The sequence below is a fragment of the Scaptodrosophila lebanonensis genome, unplaced genomic scaffold (genome assembly GCF_003285725.1).
Source record: "Scaptodrosophila lebanonensis strain 11010-0011.00,11010-0021.00 unplaced genomic scaffold, SlebRS2 tig00000001-arrow-pilon, whole genome shotgun sequence".
In the NCBI taxonomy this organism is placed as follows: domain Eukaryota; kingdom Metazoa; phylum Arthropoda; class Insecta; order Diptera; family Drosophilidae; genus Scaptodrosophila; species Scaptodrosophila lebanonensis.
This window is the reverse complement of record NW_022060529.1, coordinates 10,798,809-10,822,378: the sequence shown is the minus strand read 5'-3', so window position 1 is coordinate 10,822,378 and position 23,570 is coordinate 10,798,809. Positions and strand designations below refer to the sequence as shown.

The 23,570-nt window shown below is 41.2% G+C and overlaps 5 protein-coding genes across 6 annotated transcripts; 3 read left to right on the top strand and 2 right to left on the bottom strand.

Annotated features, from left to right (window-relative positions):
• Positions 1-476: 476 nt before the first annotated feature.
• Positions 477-1,109, top strand: LOC115634823 (transcription factor 21). Its single transcript, XM_030532742.1, has one exon. It carries the CDS (start codon positions 477-479, stop codon positions 1,107-1,109), a length of 633 nt encoding a protein of 210 aa, XP_030388602.1.
• Positions 1,110-1,802: 693 nt separating this feature from the next.
• Positions 1,803-7,618, bottom strand: LOC115633866. Of its 2 annotated transcripts, none has more exons than XM_030531361.1 (4): positions 7,137-7,618; positions 6,925-7,075; positions 5,833-6,868; positions 1,803-5,783 (listed from the first exon to the last, which is right to left on the bottom strand). In XM_030531361.1, the coding sequence occupies exons 1-4, from the start codon at positions 7,497-7,499 to the stop codon at positions 1,952-1,954; spliced, it is 5,382 nt and encodes a 1,793-aa protein (XP_030387221.1). In that variant the 5' UTR covers positions 7,500-7,618; the 3' UTR covers positions 1,803-1,951. The 2 variants fall into 2 exon arrangements, with proteins under 2 accessions (XP_030387221.1, XP_030387222.1); XM_030531362.1 differs by having other exon boundaries at positions 1,803-5,774.
• A 404-nt stretch (positions 7,619-8,022) lies between these two features.
• Positions 8,023-13,080, top strand: LOC115621251 (kinesin heavy chain). The gene is made up of 4 exons (XM_030514849.1): positions 8,023-8,685; positions 10,037-10,496; positions 10,573-12,455; positions 12,516-13,080. Exons 1-4 carry the CDS (start codon positions 8,539-8,541, stop codon positions 12,954-12,956), a joined length of 2,931 nt encoding a protein of 976 aa, XP_030370709.1. The 5' UTR covers positions 8,023-8,538; the 3' UTR covers positions 12,957-13,080.
• A 143-nt stretch (positions 13,081-13,223) lies between these two features.
• LOC115621260 (protein arginine N-methyltransferase 5) lies at positions 13,224-15,466 on the bottom strand. Its single transcript, XM_030514861.1, has 4 exons — positions 14,595-15,466; positions 14,373-14,538; positions 14,157-14,319; positions 13,224-14,095 (listed from the first exon to the last, which is right to left on the bottom strand). Exons 1-4 carry the CDS (start codon positions 15,413-15,415, stop codon positions 13,431-13,433), a joined length of 1,815 nt encoding a protein of 604 aa, XP_030370721.1. The 5' UTR covers positions 15,416-15,466; the 3' UTR covers positions 13,224-13,430.
• Positions 15,467-15,876: 410 nt separating this feature from the next.
• LOC115633014 (coiled-coil domain-containing protein 93) lies at positions 15,877-18,564 on the top strand. Its single transcript, XM_030530341.1, has 9 exons — positions 15,877-16,100; positions 16,157-16,365; positions 16,431-16,560; positions 16,615-16,752; positions 16,822-16,968; positions 17,028-17,072; positions 17,130-17,446; positions 17,496-17,609; positions 17,668-18,564. Exons 1-9 carry the CDS (start codon positions 16,017-16,019, stop codon positions 18,245-18,247), a joined length of 1,764 nt encoding a protein of 587 aa, XP_030386201.1. The 5' UTR covers positions 15,877-16,016; the 3' UTR covers positions 18,248-18,564.
• Positions 18,565-23,570: the final 5,006 nt, after the last annotated feature.

The window sequence follows — 23,570 nt, the reverse complement described above, 5'->3', positions numbered from 1 at the left end:
ATCACATACCATGATAGCGGCAATTTGGCAAGCTATGACGCGTGCCTGGCTGACGGAGAGAAGGAGAGGGAGAACACAACGGAATGAAAGAATGAATTGTGCCTGACAGAACCGATGAGAACTGTTGTAGGCGTGTGCGAGGGAGAGAGCGAACACTCATTTCTAACCCCTAACTAGGAACGTGTGGCCATAGCCCCTTGCCGATCCTTGCACCGATGCTTGATATGTTAATGATGAAGATCCTTCTGTTGTCTTCCGTGCTGGCAGAGCCAGGGGCAAGGGTCATTTGCGGGCCGTTTACACAAACTTGGTCAGCCAAGAGGTAAAAATATTTGTAGAAGTATGCCGTTGAGGGGTGGCTTTGCGGCGTCAACAGAGTGCATCAGTTTTATAGCTGGCTCGTGTCAGTCGCGTGGCAAGCCTTCTAAGTCGGACTTAGCGGCATTTGCAGTACAACTTTCAAGGCGTGTGGTACCATGAGCCTTCACAAAGGACAGCTACCGAAATTCGGCGAGCTGCGAGCGCAGGATTTCTACTATTCCTCCGAAGATGACAACAGTTCACAATATTTAGGAAGCCCAAACTTTAGTCTATCCTTGGTTTCTGGAGGAACCGATATGCCACACTATGACTATAACAATGGTCCCTATATGTCACCAGACTGGCAGCTTTTGGATAGCGCGGCGCCACCCATGGAGACAGGTCCGTGCTCGGTAAATTATGAAAATTGCATGGCACAAGCGACGGATAACGCTGACACAGCTTATGTGAAGAAATCAAAGTCTCCTGGACGCAAGACGGGATCTAGAACATTAAGAAGTCGCTCTCCAAGCTCTGGCCAATCACCGCTCAGTCCCACAATTCGAAAACGTCGACGACAAGCGGCCAATTTGCGGGAACGCAGACGAATGAACTCCTTGAATGACGCATTCGATAGGTTGAGAAAGGTGGTACCAGTACCGTCTATGGATCAAAAGCTGTCCAAGTTTGAAACATTGCAGATGGCCCAGTCCTATATCCTGGCCCTGTGTGACCTCTTGGAACATAACGGCGATACTCACCCCTATACGATTTTCGACGAGCACAGTTTCGAGCTGGGCGGGCACTAAAAACTTCAGACGAAACAGCTTGTAACTATTATCCCTTAAACTAAGCCACGAAACGATTCCATTAAATCTAAGATTTGGGGTTTGTGATTTCTTTTTTATGTAAAATGTGTTTGTGACGAGAATTATTATACTAACTAATAAAATTATCCCAAAAACAAGAAACAAAATGGTGGCCACTTTAAATCAATTGCCCGTGCTGATGGGGTCGATTGCTGCGCTTGAATGGTCACGGCACTCATCGTAAATTAATATTTAAGTGTCTACTGATAGAAAAAAATACTCTGGTAAGTTAACGACTGCTTGTTGGTCGCATAAGCCAACCCCGAAAATGTATATTCAATATTATATATGCTTCCTTTTTTACCCCATACCTGAAGGGTGAAAAGGTATCCGAAAAAGTCGGATTAAAAAGGAAGAAGACTGGAAGAGTGAGTAGCAGCAGACCCGATGTTATGCGTACAAGTATATTTATGTTCAGCATGAGGTCCAGCAAAGCCATTATTTTATATATAGTATCTGCTATATCACCGATCATTTCAAAAATAACTTTTATTAGAAGAACTTTGTCTTTAGTTTCGAAATAATAATTAGTTTTGAGAACTCATTATATTCTTTAGTTGCATCTAAAGTGGTTCAACTTGTTGAATATGCATGTATTATAAAAATGTCTGTAGTGCGGATAATCTCAAGAAGTCCCTGAAATAACCAATTGAAACTTTATTGCCTAAATAAATACAAAGGTATTATTACAAATTATTACAGATGAGCAAGCACAGCTCTAGAAGTAGTATGTATGTGTAAAGAAAGCACAACTATGGATAGAGAAGAACTTGCACGTCAACCTAACTGTGAATTTCCCGCTTTGGCTTAATGGGTAGTGGTGGAGGCGTCGACAGTCGAGCCCCCATTATTGCCGTTTGCCTCGTCATACCTTTTCCCAAGGGTATTTTGCTATTATTCATGGGAGCTTCGTGTAGCTGGCAGTTAAATATCTTCAGGGAGTTCTTTGAGGCACAGAAATCCTTGACAGGTGGGTACAATATGATAACATCTCGTTTTGAAGCGTTTAGGTTGATATTTCGGAATGGGTTCTTCGGACGTATTGTATGGATTTTTCGTATTAAATGATCTTCGGGTGAATAGTGGTGTCCCGGATTCTTATTCGATGGCCTCGATATGGGCTTGTATGGCCTGACAATGGATTTTCGCCGTTGAGTTCGTGGCTGCGGACGGACTGCCTTTTCTATCTGTCGTTTTAACGCATCCTCATCATAACTGTAAAGACCTGTGCCGTTGATCTTTTGCATTTCCGTAACCAAACCTGTATAGTTGGAAAGGTGATCCCTTAAAATATCCTTTGTAGTCTCTTCTAAGGTGGCTGGAACGCAAATGGTCAACTTATCGTGCGCTTGGTTCTGTGCGCGATTATTTGAATCCTTCATTGCGAAAGCCTCCGAACCAGAACACTGCCTTCTTACGTTTGCGTTACACTGCATTTTCTTAGGAGTCTGGACCCGCGAAGTATCCCTACACTGATAGATTGATGTATTTGCATCGCTCTTCAATACAATGACTATCTCGTTTTGGGCATCTTTAGTGCTGGTTTCATTGTTAATACTACAGATATAATGAACCGAATTGGGTGGACGTTCGTTTTTCACCATTTGATAGTCGTAGTCGTTGGGACTACAATCATCCAATAGACGTACTCTCATGCTTCGATTATATGCATCGCAGCAACCGGGCGGACTGTTTCTGGACCGGTTCGGCTGTTGGCAACTGATTTCCTGCTGCCTTGGACATCTTCTGAAGCTCTCAATGGCATTTGAAGTCACCCGAGGCGATCGTGCTTGTTGCCTAGTAATGGCATCTATTATATTATTTGTTGCTTGTTCTTGTCTAGTTTTTGGATCACGTATGTTTATTGTGCCATTCCTATTCGATTTTGGGCTCATCTGTGGCTTATAATTTGGCTTCGGCGTTCCCTGTTTATTCCTTTGGCTTTTCTTAGTTGGAGAGCCCTCATTACTGACACAGCTACAATAACCATCGAGTTCGGGTTGCTCTTTGCATTCCTTAAAGATGTTGATGGGTAATTCACAGACTGGTTCACATCTGAAAGATTTAATTTTTATATTCTCTTTCGGTTTATCGACACAAGTCGCTGGACACAGTTCAGTAGCTTTGGTATTTCGATCGTTCAGTGTCATATCTATATCGGTTTCACAAGCCACTTCACAGTATTTATACAGCTCTTTTTTGTTAAAGCCGCCGCAGCTTTGATCTTGGTTTTGATTTTGGTTTTGATTTTGGTTTTGATTTTGGTTTTGTTCGGTAACACAGTTATTAGGTATTTCATCAGTACAGGAAATTCCACATGGTTGGGGCGGAGAAGAACTAACTTTTTGGTTTCCGTTTCCATCATTGCATTTTATCGGATTACTTATATTTATTTCTGATCTACAGCAATTGGGACTCATTCCAACTTGAGCATCTTTTGTTTCCCTTTTTCTTGGAATAGCTAGTTCCTGTTGGCTGAACTGCCTTGATTTTTGGTTAAGCATTAGCTGTTCACAGTCGCAGTCGTTTAATTCAGGTTTAACATCGCATGGGTCGTTATTCCTTTTATTTTTTCTGAAAACACTAAATTGTTCGTTTCTTGGTTTTTTAGAGCCTTTGGAGTCTTGCTCACAAGAGCAGTCGATATCATTTTGATCCAAGACTGGGGCTTCATTCTTTGCCTTGTTCTTACCGGCTTGATTTTTTTCTTGCCTTTTAATTTTCTGTTGTCTTTCATTAGTGTTCTCCTTTTCCACCTCACAACAGCAGTCACTAAGCTCTTGCGGATCGAGGACTTTCCCACTCATTCTTTGTCTATTAGTAACACAACAATCCTGCGTATAAGTTCTTCCGTTTACTGGTCCCTTTCGTTGTGGCACCTTTGGCTTAAGCTCAGTGTTGTCAGACTCAAAGTCTGAACAGCAGTCCAGATCGCTTTGGGTGAGAGTTTCGTCGAAAAAGTCGGTGTCATCGCAACAGCAGTCCTCGGCAGCCAAATAGTTTATAAGCTGTTTCTTAGACTTTGATGTGGGAGATCGCCTTTTTGGTGTCTCCTGCATATCCTCACAACAATCTATTCCATAGTCTTGGGGGGATGATGGCCGCGGACTCTGATTTTGGCTTCGCCTTTGTATATTTAGAGGTCGATTTTGCCCTTCACTTATATTATCTGCAGAGGTACAGCAGCAGTCATCCTCTATATACTTTTTTCGCTGCTTAGCCTGCTTTACATTTGGGTCTCTTCTTCTCACATTTTTCTGATCATCGTAACAAAATCCAATTTCACTACAGCTTTGTGGATTGCGACGTGTCTTAGGCTGCTGTTTGGCCGGTTTAATGTCCTTTGGTCTATTTACATTCTGATTTGGATTTTCCACTATTGAATAGCAGTCGCAATCATCCATAGCTGTATTGTCCTGCTTACATGACTTGGGCGCCGACGCTGCGGTAGGAGGTGGAGGTGGTGCCCTCTTCGGAGTAGTTTTCCTTTGTGGCTGCTTTGGGGTCCATGGCTGACCTCTTTCCTGCTTGTTGTAGCATGGACTGTTGTTTTGCGGTGTCGAATATTCATTATTTTTAGGAATACTATTGTTGCCCGGCTGCTCTGGATTATTAATGGATTCATTTTCAAAACCACAGTCGCAGTCGAAGTCAGCATCAGTAAAAGGAAATTGCTGGCAACTTCCCTCAGTTTCGGAAGGCTTCATAGAAACATTATCATCATAGGTGCAGTCATAGGTCGTGGGAGGTTGGGGAGGGTCCTGATTGTTCTGGCAGTTATATTCATTCTGCATTTTGGCAGTTTGTTTTTCATCCATCCGGTCACGTTTTGCTGTGTTTGGTCGATTTATCGATATCCGAGGTCTCTCTTGGCGAGACTCTGCAGCTGGTTGCATGGGTGCTGCGAGACAATTCATATTACAATTATCGACCGGGCCGTACTTATTTATTTCTTCGTATTCAGGTTGTCTTGGATTGCATTGGAAGTTCGAAAAATCTATTTTGGTCGGCGCCACAGCACTCACACCATTACCGTTTGCTTCGCAAAAGTTCTCCGGTGGTTCCACCATATTTTGTTGAGCTTGCGTTTGATTGTAATCGGTATTGTTGCCATCCATGTTCATCTTGGATGGGCAGAGAGGATCATCGCATTCGACGTACGACACTTTTCGCATACTTCTGCTTGTTATTGTGCAGTTTGGGCGCCTGGATGCTAACGTCTCATTATAATAACCCTCGTTCTCCGGCGCAGACTTTCTGGCTTGCCTATTAGGCCCCATGTAATTCATACATTCAGGAGGCCTGCCATTGCCAATATTTAAGTTAGCTCCGTAAGATTCAGTTGTAGTGCCGTATCCACAAGGACCGTCTGTGCTGGTTTCGTTGTTTCCAGCACTCGCCATTGGTTTCACAGATTTGGGACAGTTTAAGGAACCATCTTGTAGTTTTTGCGTTCGATGGGCTGCCATTTTACCAAAATACCGTGCTGGACTAGTTTTAAATGCAAAGGAAAACCTTTTTTTGCAGCTTTTCTTGCCATTGCAGGGTTTAGGGTTTATGTTTGGTTCTGGAAACTGGTTACTCCACTGCTCCCCAGATTGAAATCTTCCAATCCTGAATTTGACAACATTAATTCTGTATAAGGAAATGAAATTATTCATACCTGTCGTCGCATTTGCAATCGCAGTTGCAATTTCCCTCCTCATTGTCGACATCACAATTCGAGGTGAGCATTTTGCACATGGCATCGTTATTCTTCTGCCAGTAGGATCCACACCTCCCCATGTTATTTGCGTCTATGCACCTGCACCTTCCTTTGGGGTATCTGTCTCTGCCACGAATAGTGATTTGTTGGTTATTGCTACTTAAACGTCTGCATAGTTTTGGGCGGGGCCAATTGGTGTATAGCGAGTTCTGACTCTTCTTGTTGCAATTATTATTTTTAGTAGTACGTGTTCCTTTATCTATGCAGCTCTTTTTCTTTGTTAGACGGGAACGGTTTCCCCGTGGTAAAGCGTCCGCATTCAGCCTATCGTTATCTTCAAGAGCTAGTTCACTATGCGTACAAGATTGTACGCTGGCTTGAACCTCTAGACTGTAGTCATTTCCTTGACCATCAATGTTGTAAGCGCTCTGCGTACAGCACTTCTTTCTTTGCATCGATTCCGGCCCTTCGTCATCAAAGTTGAAAGTGCTCTGCGTACAGCGCCGACAAGAGTTTGCAGTACTCTGAGTAGAGAACTTCTTTCTTTGCATGGGACATGATCTTTTGCCGTAACTTTCTTGGTATCTCTGCCTATTATTGTAGGGCATTGGCTCATTATCCTCTTCTGTACAGCTTTGTTCGCTCGAGCAATACTCGTCTAGATCTCCCGCTCTACCACCTTGTCTACCGAATTTTCTTTGCGTCATGCAAATATTGCAGTCATCATCAAAATTGTCTTCAGATCCGCATCTTACACAATATTCTGTGGGGTAAGTTTTCTCGTTGCCTGAGGCCGAGCGTACATTTTCATCAGCCCTGCCATCTACATAGTTCCCAGCTTGTATTTTTTCCTGCTGAGGATGAATTTCTTCAGAAGATAAACTATATCGATTATATTTTCTCTCCCCGACATCTCTCGGAAGATCTTCTTGAAATTTGCAATGGTTCTTATTATTCAAAATATCGTTATCATAGCAATTGTCATCACATGTTGCTGCAACAGTATACATTTAGTTATTTATTAATGGACAGTCTAAATATTTGACTCACAGTCAGCATTCTCATAGCTTCTGAGAATATGTCGCACCTTAACAGGCATTTCGAGCGGAACTCGTCCGCTGTTTAGGCGACCGATATTGTTGGTCACAATGAACCCATCCTCGGTAATACGATTTATGTTATCTTTGTAGCTTTTATTTGTCTGTTGGTATTATAATCAAATAAAATTTTTGGCAATAGTCTGCATCCATATACACACTTACCAGGCACGAAACCATTTTAGGTAACTCACTTTCACCGAGAAACTCTAGATCGTAGTAATAGGAGTGACGCGGTACATAAGGTTTCCCTTCCACCTTGCTATGTTCAATGGCCCGCCTTTCGATTTCATAGTAGTTTCGAAGAGCCAATATTTGCAACTTCACCTGATCAATGCTAAATTCATTATCGAAAAGGCTGACGATGCGTGTCCAGGCGTTTTGTTTTAAGGCTCGGTTGTTGTAACCTGTGGAATTGGGGTTCCACAAGCACTCGTTGGCGCGATATATCCGAATCAATTTGAATATATTGCCCACATCGTCGAACCGTTCTAGCTTCCGATATAGTTTAAAGTTGCTACAAGCCATTTCGCAGCAGGTTACGACGTTTTTGTTGTTACCACAATTCTACCATAGTTCCTTTCTCTGCTGGGCTATGATGATCAGTCTATTACAAACAATTTTGAAAATGTACATGTATGATATGTATGTATTAAATTTATTACGACATATTTTCATGTGCTTAAAACGTTCGACAACAAAATCAAAATTTAAAGTGGCGCCGTTGCTAAAAATGTTTTACAGCACTCCTTGCTTCGATGTATTTGGCAACGCGAGCATTGTGGCTATTCCGATAGTGAAGACAGTCATTTCGATAATATAACCGGGAACAAAATTTTAAAACTAAAAATTTGACTTAAATACAGTTTAAGGACATCTGCGAAAAAAGTGGTAAAACAAATTCTGCAAAGAATGTTAAAATATTGTGAAACCCTTTATATGTGCAGTTGTTTTTGCAAAAAATGGTCTAGTTCTTCGATTGTTAAGAAACCAACGATAATACCGATATTTTCTTATCGCGCCATCGATAGATTTCTGCTCTATAAAACCAACACATACAACATTTGGGATACACGTTCGTCGGGTAGAAAATTAGGCAAAAAATTTTTTTACAATATTTATAAAGTACGGCAAATTCCAAATCACATTGCATGCACGTGCATTTAGCGTCCGCTGGTACTGCTCATCATTCCGGGCTTATGCAAGTGTCAAAAAGGCCCAAGCAACGTCGTGTTCGAGTCGCTGACTTTATAACCACAAAATTTTCTCTGCCCAATTTTCGCGACGGCAACGACGACTAAGAAAATCTGAGAACGCGCTATATCTAAAAGTTGGAGTTGGTGCATGTGGCTTCGTCATCGTGGTTTCTTTTACTTTATGCTCAATTGAAGTAAATCGTAACAATAAACAACAGAGCTCGATTTCGCAAACAACCATTACCACGTAAACAGCTGTACGCGATTTGCTTTTCTTATTCTGAATTAATCGAAATCTTTACTTAACATAAGCCCAGTCGAAAGCAATTTAAAAAACATTCATTATAAAGAGTACCTGGGACTAAGTGAAAATGTCTGCCGAACGCGAAATACCCGCTGAGGACAGCATCAAAGTCGTCTGTCGTTTTCGTCCTTTGAACGACAGCGAGGAGAAGGCCGGCTCCAAATTTGTAGTGAAATTTCCAAATAGTGCGGAGGAGAATTGCATATCCATTGCGGTAAAGTTATTAAAAATTATATACATATAGTACATTGTATATTGGACTAATAAATCGAGTGTAGAAATCGTGTACAGATATTTTGTTATGCATTAAGTTACGGGCTGCGGTGACGTCATGCCTAACATTAGCGTACATTACCCTTTACCAATTGAAACGTAGCAGTTAGCCAGCGAAAGAGAGTAGACAAAACATAACAGCAGTAATTAGCGCTTTATATCGTTCGTTATTGTGCAATTATTGTTGCAGTTGCTTTTGTACGTGTTTCGGTTTTTTGTTTAAAAGGAGTCTCCAGCAGTGTAACAGCAAAAACAACTCCAAAGGCACATAAAATTGATTTTCCCATACACACATTTTAGCTAGCAAAGAGAGTGCCGCCTCAATAACAGGGTGTGTAAAAAAACATTGAGCACCACCCACCCACAAGCGAGCAAACAGTAACAAAGACACTTGGCATGTGAAGCAATGCCACAGAAGTTTTTTGTTTTTATTGCAAATCAACATAATTTGCATAGTGTACTTTCTTGAAATAGCAATATGAATGAGTATGGCTTGTACCTGTAACGCCCAACATGATTTTATCAATGTCTATATACATACATTGTATTGGTGTCTGTTTCTGCCCCCAAAGCAAACCACCGTGCCACCAAATGCCGCCTTGACTCGACTTATGACTCATGCACGCAAACAGTAAAGCAATAAAAAAGAAAATATCAATGTGGTTATGGCACCTTTTGTGCCCCCACGGGCTACCCCCACGATAGCCTGATCCATATACATAGATTGAACGCATGTCCCAACAGCTATACCGATTTACACTTTAGCACTCATTTTCAAGCAAATTCCACATGCTAAATACACATACATACATGTAAATATGTATGTATGTAGATGACGGAATACCTACATATTTAGTTCAATTTGGTTATTTATCTTAATGCCCAGAGTCCGACTGTCTTGAAAATTGTTGCCCCCTTTTATATGTACCTCATATATACATATATATGCATATACATATGTACATACATTCATCTATATGAGTGTTCATTAGACAACAACTACAAAGTTTGAGGGGGAAACTGTCTTAAGAAAACGCACGAGTAGTTTTCGTTGTTTTCGTTATACACACACATACATGCACTTCTTGCTGCTTATTTCTATTGTTGCTTGTTATTCATCATTATATACATTTTCAACTTCCACTCATAATTACTGTCAGTTGTCGGCGCGGTTGCCAACGTTTTGCCAAGCGTTAAATACTATTAAGTCATGTGTGTGTAGCATTTGTACACGCAAATTTAAGAGATTTCTCTGGTTTGCAGCAGTTTCTGATGTTGGCTTTAATTTCTAGGGCAAGGTGTATCTATTCGACAAAGTCTTCAAGCCGAACGCCTCGCAGGAGAAGGTATACAATGAAGCCGCCAAGTCCATTGTCACAGACGTCCTGGCCGGTTACAATGGCACGATATTTGCCTACGGTCAGACATCGTCCGGAAAAACGCACACAATGGAGGGCGTCATTGGTGACTCGGTGAAGCAGGGCATAATTCCGCGTATTGTCAACGACATCTTCAACCACATCTATACGATGGAAGTGAACCTTGAATTCCACATAAAGGTTTCATACTATGAAATCTATATGGACAAAATTCGAGATTTACTTGATGTGTCCAAAATAAATTTGAGCGTGCACGAGGACAAGAACAGGGTGCCGTACGTAAAAGGTGCAACAGAACGTTTCGTCTCTTCACCTGAAGATGTTTTTGAGGTAATCGAAGAGGGAAAATCCAATCGACACATTGCAGTTACAAGTAAGTGTTTGTTGTTTTCATATGCATATGTTAAACAAAAATATGTTTATTAAATCTATTTTGTCATCATTTGCAGACATGAACGAACACTCTTCGCGCTCTCATTCAGTATTCCTTATCAACGTGAAGCAGGAGAACTTGGAGAATCAAAAGAAATTGTCTGGCAAATTATATTTGGTCGATTTGGCAGGTTCGGAAAAAGTTTCAAAGACAGGAGCCGAGGGCACGGTGTTGGACGAGGCAAAGAACATAAACAAATCGTTGTCAGCGCTGGGCAACGTCATCTCGGCTCTGGCTGATGGCAATAAAACGCACATACCATATCGTGACTCAAAGCTGACGCGCATTCTTCAGGAGTCGCTTGGTGGCAACGCACGCACAACAATCGTTATTTGCTGCTCACCAGCTAGTTTCAATGAGTCGGAGACGAAATCAACGCTGGAGTTCGGTCGTCGTGCGAAGACAGTCAAGAATGTGGTATGCGTGAACGAGGAGCTCACCGCCGAAGAGTGGAAACGTCGCTACGAAAAAGAGAAGGAGAAGAATGCACGCCTTAAGGGTAAAGTGGAAAAGCTAGAGCTGGAATTGGCTCGTTGGCGTGCCGGCGAAACGGTTAAGGCAGAGGAGCAAATCAATATGGAGGATCTCATGGAGGCCAGCACGCCCAATCTTGAAGTTGAAGCGCCGCAGGCGGCCAATGCAGCAGCTGCCGCCGCTGCAGCAAATCGAACGGCTATTGCCAATATGTCGGCCTCAGTGGCTGCCGACGAACGTGCTCGACTTGCCACAGAATGCGAGCGTTTGTATCAGCAGTTGGATGACAAGGACGAGGAAATTAACCAGCAGAGTCAGTATGCTGAGCAGCTTAAAGAACAGGTGATGGAACAGGAGGAGCTGATTGCCAATGCTCGTCGCGAATATGAAGCTTTGCAATCAGAAATGGCGCGCATACAGCAGGAGAACGAGTCCGCAAAGGAAGAGGTCAAGGAAGTGCTGCAGGCACTCGAGGAACTGGCTGTCAACTACGATCAAAAATCTCAAGAAATAGATAACAAGAACAAGGATATCGATGCGCTAAACGAGGAGGTGCAACAAAAACAGACCCTGCTTAACACAACGTCAACCGAGTTGCAGCAACTAAAGGACATGTCAACACACCAGAAGAAGCGGATTACAGAGATGTTGACCAATTTGCTACGTGATCTCGGCGAGGTAGGACAGGCAATAGCGCCCGGTGACAGTGCAATCGATCTAAAGATGAGCGCCTTGGCGGGCACCGATTCGAGCAAGGTGGAGGAGGACTTCACCATGGCTCGCCTCTACATAAGCAAGATGAAGACAGAGGCGAAAAACATTGCACAGCGCTGTGCTAATATGGAGTCCCTCCAAGTAGACTCCAACAAAAAGATTTCCGAATATGAGAAAGATTTGGGTGAGTACCGTCTGCTGATATCACAGCATGAGGCGCGTATGAAGTCCCTGCAGGAATCGATGCGAGAGGCCGAAAATAAGAAGCGCACACTAGAAGAACAAATCGACTCGTTGCGCGAGGAGTGCGCCAAGCTGAAAGCTGCCGAGCATGTGTCCGCAGTAAATGCCGAGGAGAAACAGCGTGCCGAGGAACTGCGATCCATGTTCGATTCGCAGATGGACGAACTGCGCGAAGCACATACCAAACAGGTGTCGGAGCTGCGCGATGAAATTGTCGCTAAGCAACATGAAATGAACGAGATGAAGGACGTGCACCAGAAGCTGCTCCTGGCGCATCAACAAATGACCGTCGACTACGAGAAGGTGAAACAGGAAGAGGCTGAGAAATCGAACAAACTGCAAGACATCATTATGACCAACGAGCGGCGCGAACAGGCCCGCAAAGACCTCAAGGGCCTGGAAGATACCGTGGCCAAGGAGTTGCAAACGTTACACAATCTGCGCAAACTTTTCGTGCAAGATCTACAGGTGAGTAATATTGAAATGAAAACCATGGGTATATATTGATTCATCATAATTCCCATACAGCAACGCATACGGAAAAACGTTGTGAATGAGGAAAGCGAGGAGGATGGTGGTTCTTTAGCGCAGAAGCAGAAGATTTCCTTCCTTGAAAACAATCTCGATCAGCTAACAAAGGTGCATAAGCAGCTGGTGCGGGACAATGCCGATTTGCGCTGTGAGCTGCCCAAGCTGGAGAAACGACTGCGCACGACCATGGAACGTGTCAAAGCGCTGGAGACTGCGCTCAAAGAGGCGAAGGAAGGCGCCATGCGGGATCGTAAGCGATATCAGTATGAGGTTGATCGCATCAAGGAGGCTGTCAGACAAAAGCATCTCGGCCGTCGTGGTCCCCAGGCACAAATTGCAAAACCCATTCGGGCTGGCCAGGGCGCCATCGCTATTAGGGGTGGTGGTGCTGTTGGCGGTGGTCCCATAACTCCTCCAACTAGCTCTGTTAACTCCTAAATGCAATCGCAAGTTTTCTTGTCGCCGCAATTCGTATGCAATTGGCCTGAACCACAGCCCAGTTGGATGTAATGTCTTAAAATCCGCTTTAACCTAAATGAAATATACATAATATATACTTAAATTAATTGCCTTTTGCTTAAAGAATATCTTTTGTTTTCGCTAAAAACAATTAGCATAAACACGATCATGTGCATCGCTTTAAATATAATTAACAGAGGAAAAAAGGAAATTATGTATGAACTAAATTTTACAAACCCACAGATATTTAAGGACATATACTTTACTTTTAAGGATATTTATAAAGTTTTCAAATATAAACCTAAATAAAAGTCGCAGACAATTAATGCCGCAGATTTTCAGTTAAATCTGTGCATGCCCTAGTTCCATTTAAGTATGGGTATCTGAATGGTTTTTTGGAAGCAAATAGTTTTTAAAACTATTGTGTTTGTGTCTATATCGTAGTATTGCAGTCTACAAACGCATATTGTAGCCCGTGCCATCCACATTGTGCACACACCCTTCAAAAGGTGAACAAACTTGCCACTCATACCAGACCTTTTCGGCATCGACACGGCGCCAGAACTTGATTGAAATTGTGTCGCCAGCTTTCACAGTATGCGGATGTGTGGGGAAAAACATGGGAAACCATGAAAACATTCCCTCCGTGTGGGTTAGTGGATTGATGCTCAGGATTATGTTTTCGTACAAAACTGTATCGAAATATCCGCCGATTCCATGCAATACACAGTCCTTGCTAACAGTGAACGAAAGCTCTTTGTAACGCGAGTTGTCTATTTGATCAGTCCTATTCGGATGCGTAAATTCGAAGAGTGTCTGCGGCTCGGCAATATGGTAAATGCTCTTCAACAGGGCCACATATCCATAATTAAAGGCGGATACAACACCACTGAACTGTTCCACATTGTTGTGCAACACGGCAGACATTAGCGGATTTATATAGGACGTTGACTTGCAGGGTATGCTGATTCCATTGGGTTTGAGGAGCTTAGCGGCGCCATCAAGACATTCCGGCGAAAGTTCGTTGTCTCCGAAAGAGCCCAGCAGTTCGGATACAAGAATATCGGCCAATTCTGGCGGTGAGAAATGGCGCATATCTTTTGAAAATATGTGGACATCTGCAATTAAAGAATAAAATAAATTAAATACATGAATACCAGTATAGGATAAATATTTTACCTTTCTTTGGCCACAATGTCTTCACCATGTTCGATAGAGTGCGAATCGCGCATACATTCTTTTCGATTATGTAGACGCGTACTTTTCTTTTGGTCAGGTCAGCAGCGTTAAAAACGGCACGAGCCAGTGGGCCTCGTCCGCCTCCCAAAACCATGACCACTGTCTAAAAATTAATCTGTTTTTTTAAACGCTCAAATACTTAATTTAAATGCTTACCAACTTTTTGTCAGCCTCTTCGTCAGTAACGCATTCGAGCAGAGCCTTTTGTATGGCTTCCTGATAAAGTTTATATTTTACAGGATCTTTTTCAAATATTTCATAAGTCCAGCAGTCCAGGTTATCGCAAAGTGGCTGTAGCGGGATTTCCAGTGCATTTTCGTAACTAAAACGTAAAACTATAAAATATTGAGCAATATTAAGAGAGTATTTATAGTTTACCTGTTTAAGTTGTGAGAATCACAGTTGTCATTTATCAATTTATTCATATAGTCCGCGTATTGTAACAACGATTTATCAGTGGGATTTACAGAGACTATGATTTTAGCACGCGCGGCAATAAAATGTCCTATTATGACCTGCCACTCCCCGTGCAGTACAAAGTAATTGTAGCGATTACGCACAAACAGACTAGAGGGAATCATGACAGCCTCTATGGGCTCGCCAAGCCATCGTCGCACGGTCTCACGACTTGGCCGATCCGAATCTCTAAGATCGAGCACCACTTTTACCTTTGAGCTATGATCCATTTCGAAACGAAAATCGTTCCACCAGCTCCATGGATCGATGGATTCAGCCTGGCTCACTTCCTCATCTGTTGCATCTGTTCGATGTTCAAAGGTACCCAGCTCTGGATTGGTGATGGGCACTTGAATGAACCAGTTACCCTTCGTTCTCCCCTTAATGATCTCTGCTAGTTGCTTGTTTTTTGGGCCGCGCAGGCGTACCATTACACTGCCATTGGTTTGCAGGTGCTCCGCCCATGTGATATCTCGCATCAGAATGCGCTCGGCTTGCGCACGAACCTTGGCATTAGGGGAGTCGATAGCAACATCAGACAGTATGAGAATAATCCTTGAAGTCCACTCCACAGCATTGAGAAGCGTTCCTGGATACGTCGGATCGTCTTCAAATGGGTCGAAAGGCAATGTGTTTGGGTTTACTGACGTTGCAACAACAGTGTAATTGTGAGCTAAGCCCTTTTTCACCAGACCGGGAATGCTGTTAATGCCTTCCTGATGCAAGCAAACGTAATAGCTCATTTTGTATTTGTAACTTTAAGTGATCAAAAATATCTGGTTGTATTGTAAGTGCAAGAGCACAAATACGAAAAATGTGTCTTGCCGGTTGGACTAGAGGTGAGCGATACTAAAAAGACTTCAATAGTTTCCTTACAAGTACTTATCAATTCCCGTTCGCAGCTACCGAATATTCAGTCATTACATATTCAGCTATTAAAAAATCTATACTAGATATTAAAATATATTGATAATTGTTAAATATTTGCTACAATTCGCTGAAGTACATTTAATTTTAAAACAGCTACCACATGTCACGACATTCACGAGACTTTCAAGCCCACATATTGCTCCTCCTAAGCCGGCATAACAGTGTGGCAACTCTAAATTCGCCCGATTGAACTGGCCAACAGTCGAACACCTGATGAAAAGAAACCAGCGAGTTTGTTGATTTTTTCGCTATTTATTTGTGTTTGTTTTGCTTATAAGCTTTGGGGCGTACATTTCATGTTGTCAACCTGCAAGCAATTAATAGCCCGCAAACCGCGACCACGCTAACTCATTAAGCTAAACAAATAGAACTAAAAGTAAATGCATTTAAAATTATAGTCCTAATTGTAAGTACATGGCGAACCGTGATGTATTCTCCAAGATATTGCCAAATGTTAAATTGGCAACCCGATATGACGCCGAAGGCAAAGAAGTTCAGGTAAGTTTGCGTTATTAAGAAGTAAGTCAACATTGAAGTTTTTCGTTGCGCTTTAGGTGGAACGACGTGAAGACTCGGATGCCGTCGCCAAGGAGCAGGACACATTTGATATGCTCGTAGCAGCCGGATACTACCGCGCGCGTATAAAGGGACTATCGGCCTTCGACAAGGTCGTAGGTGGCATGACATGGTGTATTGAGTGCTGCGACTATGACGTGGATGTGGATTTACTTTTTCACGAAAACCTAACTATAGGCCAAAAAATGTGTGTATTGCTGTTGCTGCATTAATAGATATATCAATAATATAGTTCGCTTTATTTGTGTACAGCGCGCTCGTAGAGAAAATTGTTGCCGTTTTGCCAGAAATGAGTTGCCCCTTCAGTTTAGAGCCTCATCAGATACAGGGCCTGGAGTTTATTGCTATTCATCCTGTTATACAGTGGCTGGTCAAGACGTCCGTAAGTTGCTTCATCATTAAACATTGTTGTGCCATAACTTAAACATGTTATTAGGTGGAAAATCGAGAGGAGCGGGGACAGCGCCTAAAGAGGTTCGCAGTTGGTCAATTTCACAATCATTATCAGTATAAAACTGATAAGGACAATTTAACAAAAATACGCAATGCCTCCGTACATATTAAAACTATACAGGTTGGTAACTTTTATTTTGTAAAAGTGCAATATTAAATACTTATGTATAATGTTTATGTTTATGGGCAGGACATCTACTGTCCTAAAAGGCAATACGAGCGTAAAGAGGCAGCTGGTACAGACGATCTGCTACGCGTACGTTTAACGCTGTTGGAGTATGGCGATATGGATTTCTCGTCTAAAACACTAAACGACAGTCAACTGGTAGATACTGAGGTGATATCATGACTATTTTCGTGTTAAAAAGGTGAAAGATAATTTTCTTTATTATTTAGCCAAGTATTGAACAACTACTTAAAAATCTTTCGGTCACTAAAGAGGTAAGTGAAAAAAATGCATATTTCATTCATATTTACTGACTCGATTTTTTCCGGCAGCACTCGCCTTTGCGGCAGTTAAAACGTATAGACCTTGATCCGAGTGCGCGTAATGCATTGCACCAGCACTATGCCGATTTTAAACTGGAAATGCAAACCGACCCTATGGAACTGGCATCACAAAATCAACAGAAACGATTGGAGGCTGCTCAGGTGGCATTAGAACACAAAATCAAGCGTTACAATAGAGAAAATGAGCAGTTGGCATTAGCTGCCGATGAGCAACAAAAGCTAACTTCTGAGCAAGAGCAAAAACTTCAGACGTTAAAAGCGGAGCTCGAGGCACATAAGCAGACAGAGGCAAATGCAGATGTCACGTATGTAGAGTAAAATACCCAATCTATCTATCTAATTTGTATAAACTAGGCTCTTAGAAAAGGTGCGCACCCTGCTGCATCAGCATGATGAGTTAAAAAAAGGAGAAACTGAGTTCAAAGAGAAATGTCGCAATGATTTGGCAAACTTGCAGCAAGAAATTGAGTAAATTAGAATAATACGTTGCTTAAAATGTCTATTTAAAGCACGATTTGTATTGCAGCGAACTAGAAGCATTTAATGCACAGGAGCCGGAGGAGCAAGCCGCTGCCGTAACAAGCGAACAGTTGCGATTAAAGGAATTGCGGCTGCAGTTGGCCAAGCGGAATCGCGGCATAGTTGCTATTGAACGAAAATTGGATGCAATACCCGATCGTACAGAGCTTTCACAGTACCAGCGCCGGTTTCACGAACTCTACAACGAAATGAGTGCCAAACACTTGGAGACCAAACAATATTACACGCTTTACAACACACTTAATGATAAGAAGCGGTACCTGGAGAAAGAGCTCTCGCTCCTGAATTCCATTTGCGAAGCCTACAACGAAGGCATGCTGAGCCAGCATGGTCGGGAAGATTTTATCAAGCAATTCGAAGCAATCGTCGATGGAGTTAAGAGTGCTCATGACAAAGTACGACATAAGTACAACGAAGAGCGTCTAAAGCGCGATGAACTCAACGAAGAGCTTCAGTCTCTGCTTGAATTGCAGCGTCAATATGCGGCTGCTGTTAAACAGCTGACGCGTGAGTGCCAGCGCTCCGAGCAACTGCAGCAGCATTTAAAGTCACTTAAAAAGGCGTAAAAGAAAACTTTGTCTTATGTATTTAAAAAGATTCCAGTTTGTCCAATTGCTGGTGTCACCAGCTTTTGTTGTAGGTAGTTAAGTAAACCTTGAACTTGTTATTTTTAAATACCTTTGCAACTTACTGCTCTATATCTACTTGCATGTTTTTATGTTGATCTGCAAGAAAGGCTATTATTTTTGTACTCTAAAATTGGTACCACCAAATATGGTAAATCTGATTATTATGTGTATTTAGCCGCCATAAAGACAATCTCCCACAAGGCGTCAAAAATTTATATTTTATGTAAAATTCAAGAAGTTGCAAGGGCATACAAGTTGCGGTTTTAAATCTCACATTTGTCTTTAAATAATGTAGTAATTTGTTCAATAAATTATGCCCGATTAGTTCCAGTAATTTGAATGTGAAAGCAGTAATTGGGAAGCAATTATTTGCTTGTTGTTGAGCGGTTCAAATGTGAATGTGGATTCATTAATCGAAAATAAATAGCTCAAAAACCCTGCCAATTATAAAAGAACTTGGTGTGCGCCCTCCAACACAACCCATTTGTCATACTTAACATAATTGTCCTTGCAAGCTGTTTGTCTCCACGTGTCCCGCCTCACCATTCCTGCATATCATATTTCATATATTATCCATGCAATACATTGACATATTTATGCATGAGCTATTGGCAATGGCATTTTATCCTGGTAAGTATAAATAGAAGAGTGCATTTCTGCCTGCTTACAAAAAACACGCTCTGTACACCATTTGCATAAAGCTGCTACGTTTATCAGGCAACCAACTAATATACGTGCGGCATTTATTGCACTCTCCCTAATTAATATGCGCGCCACTTGGCTGGCTTGCAACGCAATCAGAGACACTTCAATTTGCAATTCAAACTTGCACTGAAAAAAACACCGAAATCCAAAATTAGATATTTGGATTTTGGAATCTTGCATTATGAAGTTGAAAATATTGTAAAGCTAGTAAGAAAACTACTTGCTTTGCAGATTATGTACTTTTAATTGTTTGCATTTTTGTTAACATTTTTTTCTTTTTTGCTGATTAAAAATACTGATATTTAAATTCGATGATTCCATTTTCTTACCCTTAGATATATTATATAGCTACCCGATTTTGATAAAACATACATATGACCAAAGTAAGTTACAATAAAAAATTCCAAAATGGGGGCTATATAGAAAAAGAGGCTATACGTATTTATATAGATATAAACCAAGTTTGGTTGACTCTGGCGATAATTCCTTACAAGTTCTCTGTGTTCAAATGGACGGATAGATGGACAGTCTATATCTCGTCAGCTGATCATGTACCTACCTTAAATATGGGGTCGTGTTTGTACTATTTGATTTTGCTTGGTCCATCTGGGCACTGTATGTGTTCGTAATTCTTATTCCGATTGTGGACTGGTGTGTCGTGTCGGTTCGAAAAAAGCCGCCCATGCCCATGTCCATCTCTACTTTCTTGCATATCCTTTCACCATTTGGAATCCTTAAATTTGGTAATGTGCCTATGTCCATATACTTTCTTGCATATCCTTTCACCATTTGGAATCCTTAAATTTGGTAACGTCTATTCAATCTAAGTTTTCTGAATGAACGACTGCTATGTATCTACTTTTGTGTTCATTGAACCCTCAAATGAATGTCCCATTTATTAAACAAGTTCTAGTATTGCCTAATTTGTTATTTTTGTATATCTATGTTGTATAAATATCTGTACGCTAATCTATCCAACGCGTTGCCTATCTATCTTCGTGTCTATACGTTTTTATTGATTTGCTTAATTAACCTATAGATCGCTATAAATTAGTGCTCAGTGCACACATCAGCTGAAATGGCGACTCATTTATACAGCCAGCTGTCAGCCTGTTGCATACCTACCTGCCTGGCTGCCGTTTGCTGGCTCTTAATTAATGTCCTTGCACCTTAACATTGAATTTAGACATTAAAATTGCAATCAATTCAATTCAACAAGTTTGCCACGGCTACAATTCTTTATGTGTCTGTATGTGTATGTGTGTGTGTGTCTGTGTACACACACCCCGTGCCTATGAAGGCTCATGCAGATTGTCGACCCAGGTGTGCTGACATTGAAACGCAACTTGTGCTTTGAATACTTTAGTTGGGGCTTAACTCTCACTTTATTCAGCTGTCTTTAAAGGTTTACCGAGAATTTAATTTTTTTAGCATAGCAACCAGATGATTTAACCTAGTTCCGACAAATGTATAGTATACGTATGTACATATGTATGTGTGAAATATTTAAACAGAACCTTGGGGCTTGGTATGTCAAGCGACTCGTTGGCTGGTTGGCATTTAAAGCTGCAGTGTGGCACAATTTGTGTGGTGCCTTTGTGTGTAGTGTATGAGTGTGTAATAATGGAGCTTCAATGACGATGCGACCTCTCGTTTTACGTTATCAGTAGTTCCACATATTTATAAGATATATACTCATACATATGTATATGTATACATATGGTGCGTAGCATTGGCACATGGGAAGGTACACCACATTGTTTGGGGTAAAAAGCTGGGGGCCATGCCTTATTGTGTGTGTGTGTATGCGTTGGTTCGCTTGATTTCACGCGTTTCCTCATTTGTAGTTGTGTTGGCATCTTCCATCCATGCGTGCCAATAAACACTCAACCGCACACGTACATTTAAATTTTCCTTTATGTGGCTGAATACAAAAGCTGTCGGCGCTTCACAGACACTGACACAGATACATACATACATAGGCACAGACAACAGGCAGTCGAGCTCATTGACATAAGCCTTGACAAAAGTCAATCAACATATTTGCCCGATTGGAGGAAGAGTATGCCAAGCGGATAATCGATTCGAAATGTGTTTGAATAACAAATTACTGAAATGGTGAATACGAAAGTCATTGCACACATACATATTTATATACATACATACATATGTACATATATAAGCACACACATCTGAAACAGCTAAAAGCAACAAACACAATTTGCAATTGTACATTTAATGCTGCACGCTTTTAGGCGCACTTGAAAATTAAATTTATTCACAGATTGCAGCAGATATTTCGATATTTTAGTTACATATCTGCTGGCTGTCGAAATGTCAATATTTTTACAGTATTGTACAAATAATCTATATGTATACATATGTTATTTACGAGTATATATAGTATACTCGTATATAGTATGTATGCACGCATGTAGATTTTTATATGATTTGGCTGTCAGCCTAAGCGGCAACTTTGTCTGCGACGTAACCACTTGTTGGCTTTGGTTACTGAACTTGCGTTCAACTATTGAACTTTGCCTTTGAGTTTTCTTTTGCCTTCTCCGACACCTCCCACCACCCACCACCAACCATCCAGGACAAGCCGCAGATATACAAGAGCATGCCAAAGCATACCAAAGCATACCAAGGGCAATAGGCAACAAGCCAGAGTCAGGCCAAACAATGAACTTGGCTTGTTGGCCATAACGATAAGCCGTTAGCATAGATTATAAACACTGTAGAAATCGCATAAAGCTAACTCTAAATTTATTCTGATAATGTTTTCAAAATGTACAGTAATTATTAAACTATGTACATACTATACATATACCTGAACAACTTATCGTCTAACTAATTATTACTAGACAGCTTAATGGCATGCTCAGTTTTTCGTACCTTGAACTAAAACTTCCGAATTTTTGACAGCGGCTATATTTTTTTTGTTACAACTAATCATTAATTTTAGGAATACTAAGTTATCCCACGCAGAGTGTTAAGGTATATGTAAGCTTATTATTAATTAACCCTCAATTGTCATCAGATAAATGAAGAGATAAGAATACAATTAATAATAAACTATTTGCTAGAAGAAGAATCGCCCAAACTATTTTAATAAGTTCGCAATGTAGTAAAAATATAGTTAATATTAAAAAAGTTAAAAGACAGAATTGTTCATCGTTGTCATATCTACAATTTTAGAATTTGTTACGGCAGAGTCCTTTATAGCTTAAATGTGTTTTTATAAAACTTAAGAACCCGCAAGGAATAATAAGTATTTGGCTTCAAATAAAAATGTTATAGGAAGACAGTACCCTTATAATAATTTAAATTCACAATTCGCATACAATAAATAGTATCTTAAGAATCTATACAAGTTAATAATTGTCCCGAAAAGTTTTTGTTTTTCAAAGTTTGAATTATTCAAAATATACATGTTTTATAAATTATACTTTAAAAACAAACATTAATAATTTAGAGTTCTGCACTTATTTGATTGAAAGTTGAGGGAATATCTAATGGATTGCAAACAACTTTGGTTCAAGTAATATTGCTGTCTGGCAAATTCCACTGTTGATTCTTTGTATGCACCTACTGGAGCGTTATGCCAATTCAGCGCAGAGCCCTTTTCTCGTGACGCTTGTTGGCAAACAAAAAGCAATAATAATCGACAAACACACATTCGGGGCACATCAGGACAACATGTGTCCCCGACTTTTGGTCAACTGGCTCGCGCCCTGACTCACGCTCGATTTAAATCAAATAAAATTAACAATCCGAGCGGTTGTCAGCATCTGCTGCGGCATACATGGACTAGACGCCCATACGCATTAATCAATTCATGCGCACCGCCCCCAGCAGTCCCCAACTTTCCCCAGCATCCGTCGCTTATCTGACTTTTACCGCGTCTGCTATGCATTGCTCTTTGATTTTTCTAATTTGTCAATATGTCACATGCCGCCTCATGACATGGCCAAGGCGCCATACACACATACTCCGATACAAATATAAATACATATACATATGTATGTATATATATAGACATACAAATGTACATGTGCACTAGACGGGTCAATAAACCAAGAAAGCGTTCAGGCCCTCAAATATGTGCTATATTTTGGGTTCCATTAGGAGTGGCAACAATGAGATTCATGTCATTCATTTGGTTGCACGACACGTTGTAGGCTCAGGACACACACACATACAGACACACACTAACAAAAGATTTAAACATCAATTTAATTAATTTATGTTGTCATTTATGTTGTCATTGCCCTGACAACAGCACCAACCGCACAAAGTCAACAGAGAAGAGGTCCAACGCTTGTGTGGCAACTCTGTCAGCATCCTGCGCACCATAGGAGTCGCAGCAGCAGCAACTACAATTACAATATAGTCGGCAACAGGTTGTCAGCTTCCGCAACTGAGCTTTCGAAAGCTTTCTTCGCAATGCATGAATGAAAATAAACGCAGAAGCACACACACATTCTCGCAAGTGCGAACGTTGACGAAGCGCTTGCCGCTTGCTTGTTCGGTTCGTTATCAGCGAGCGCTG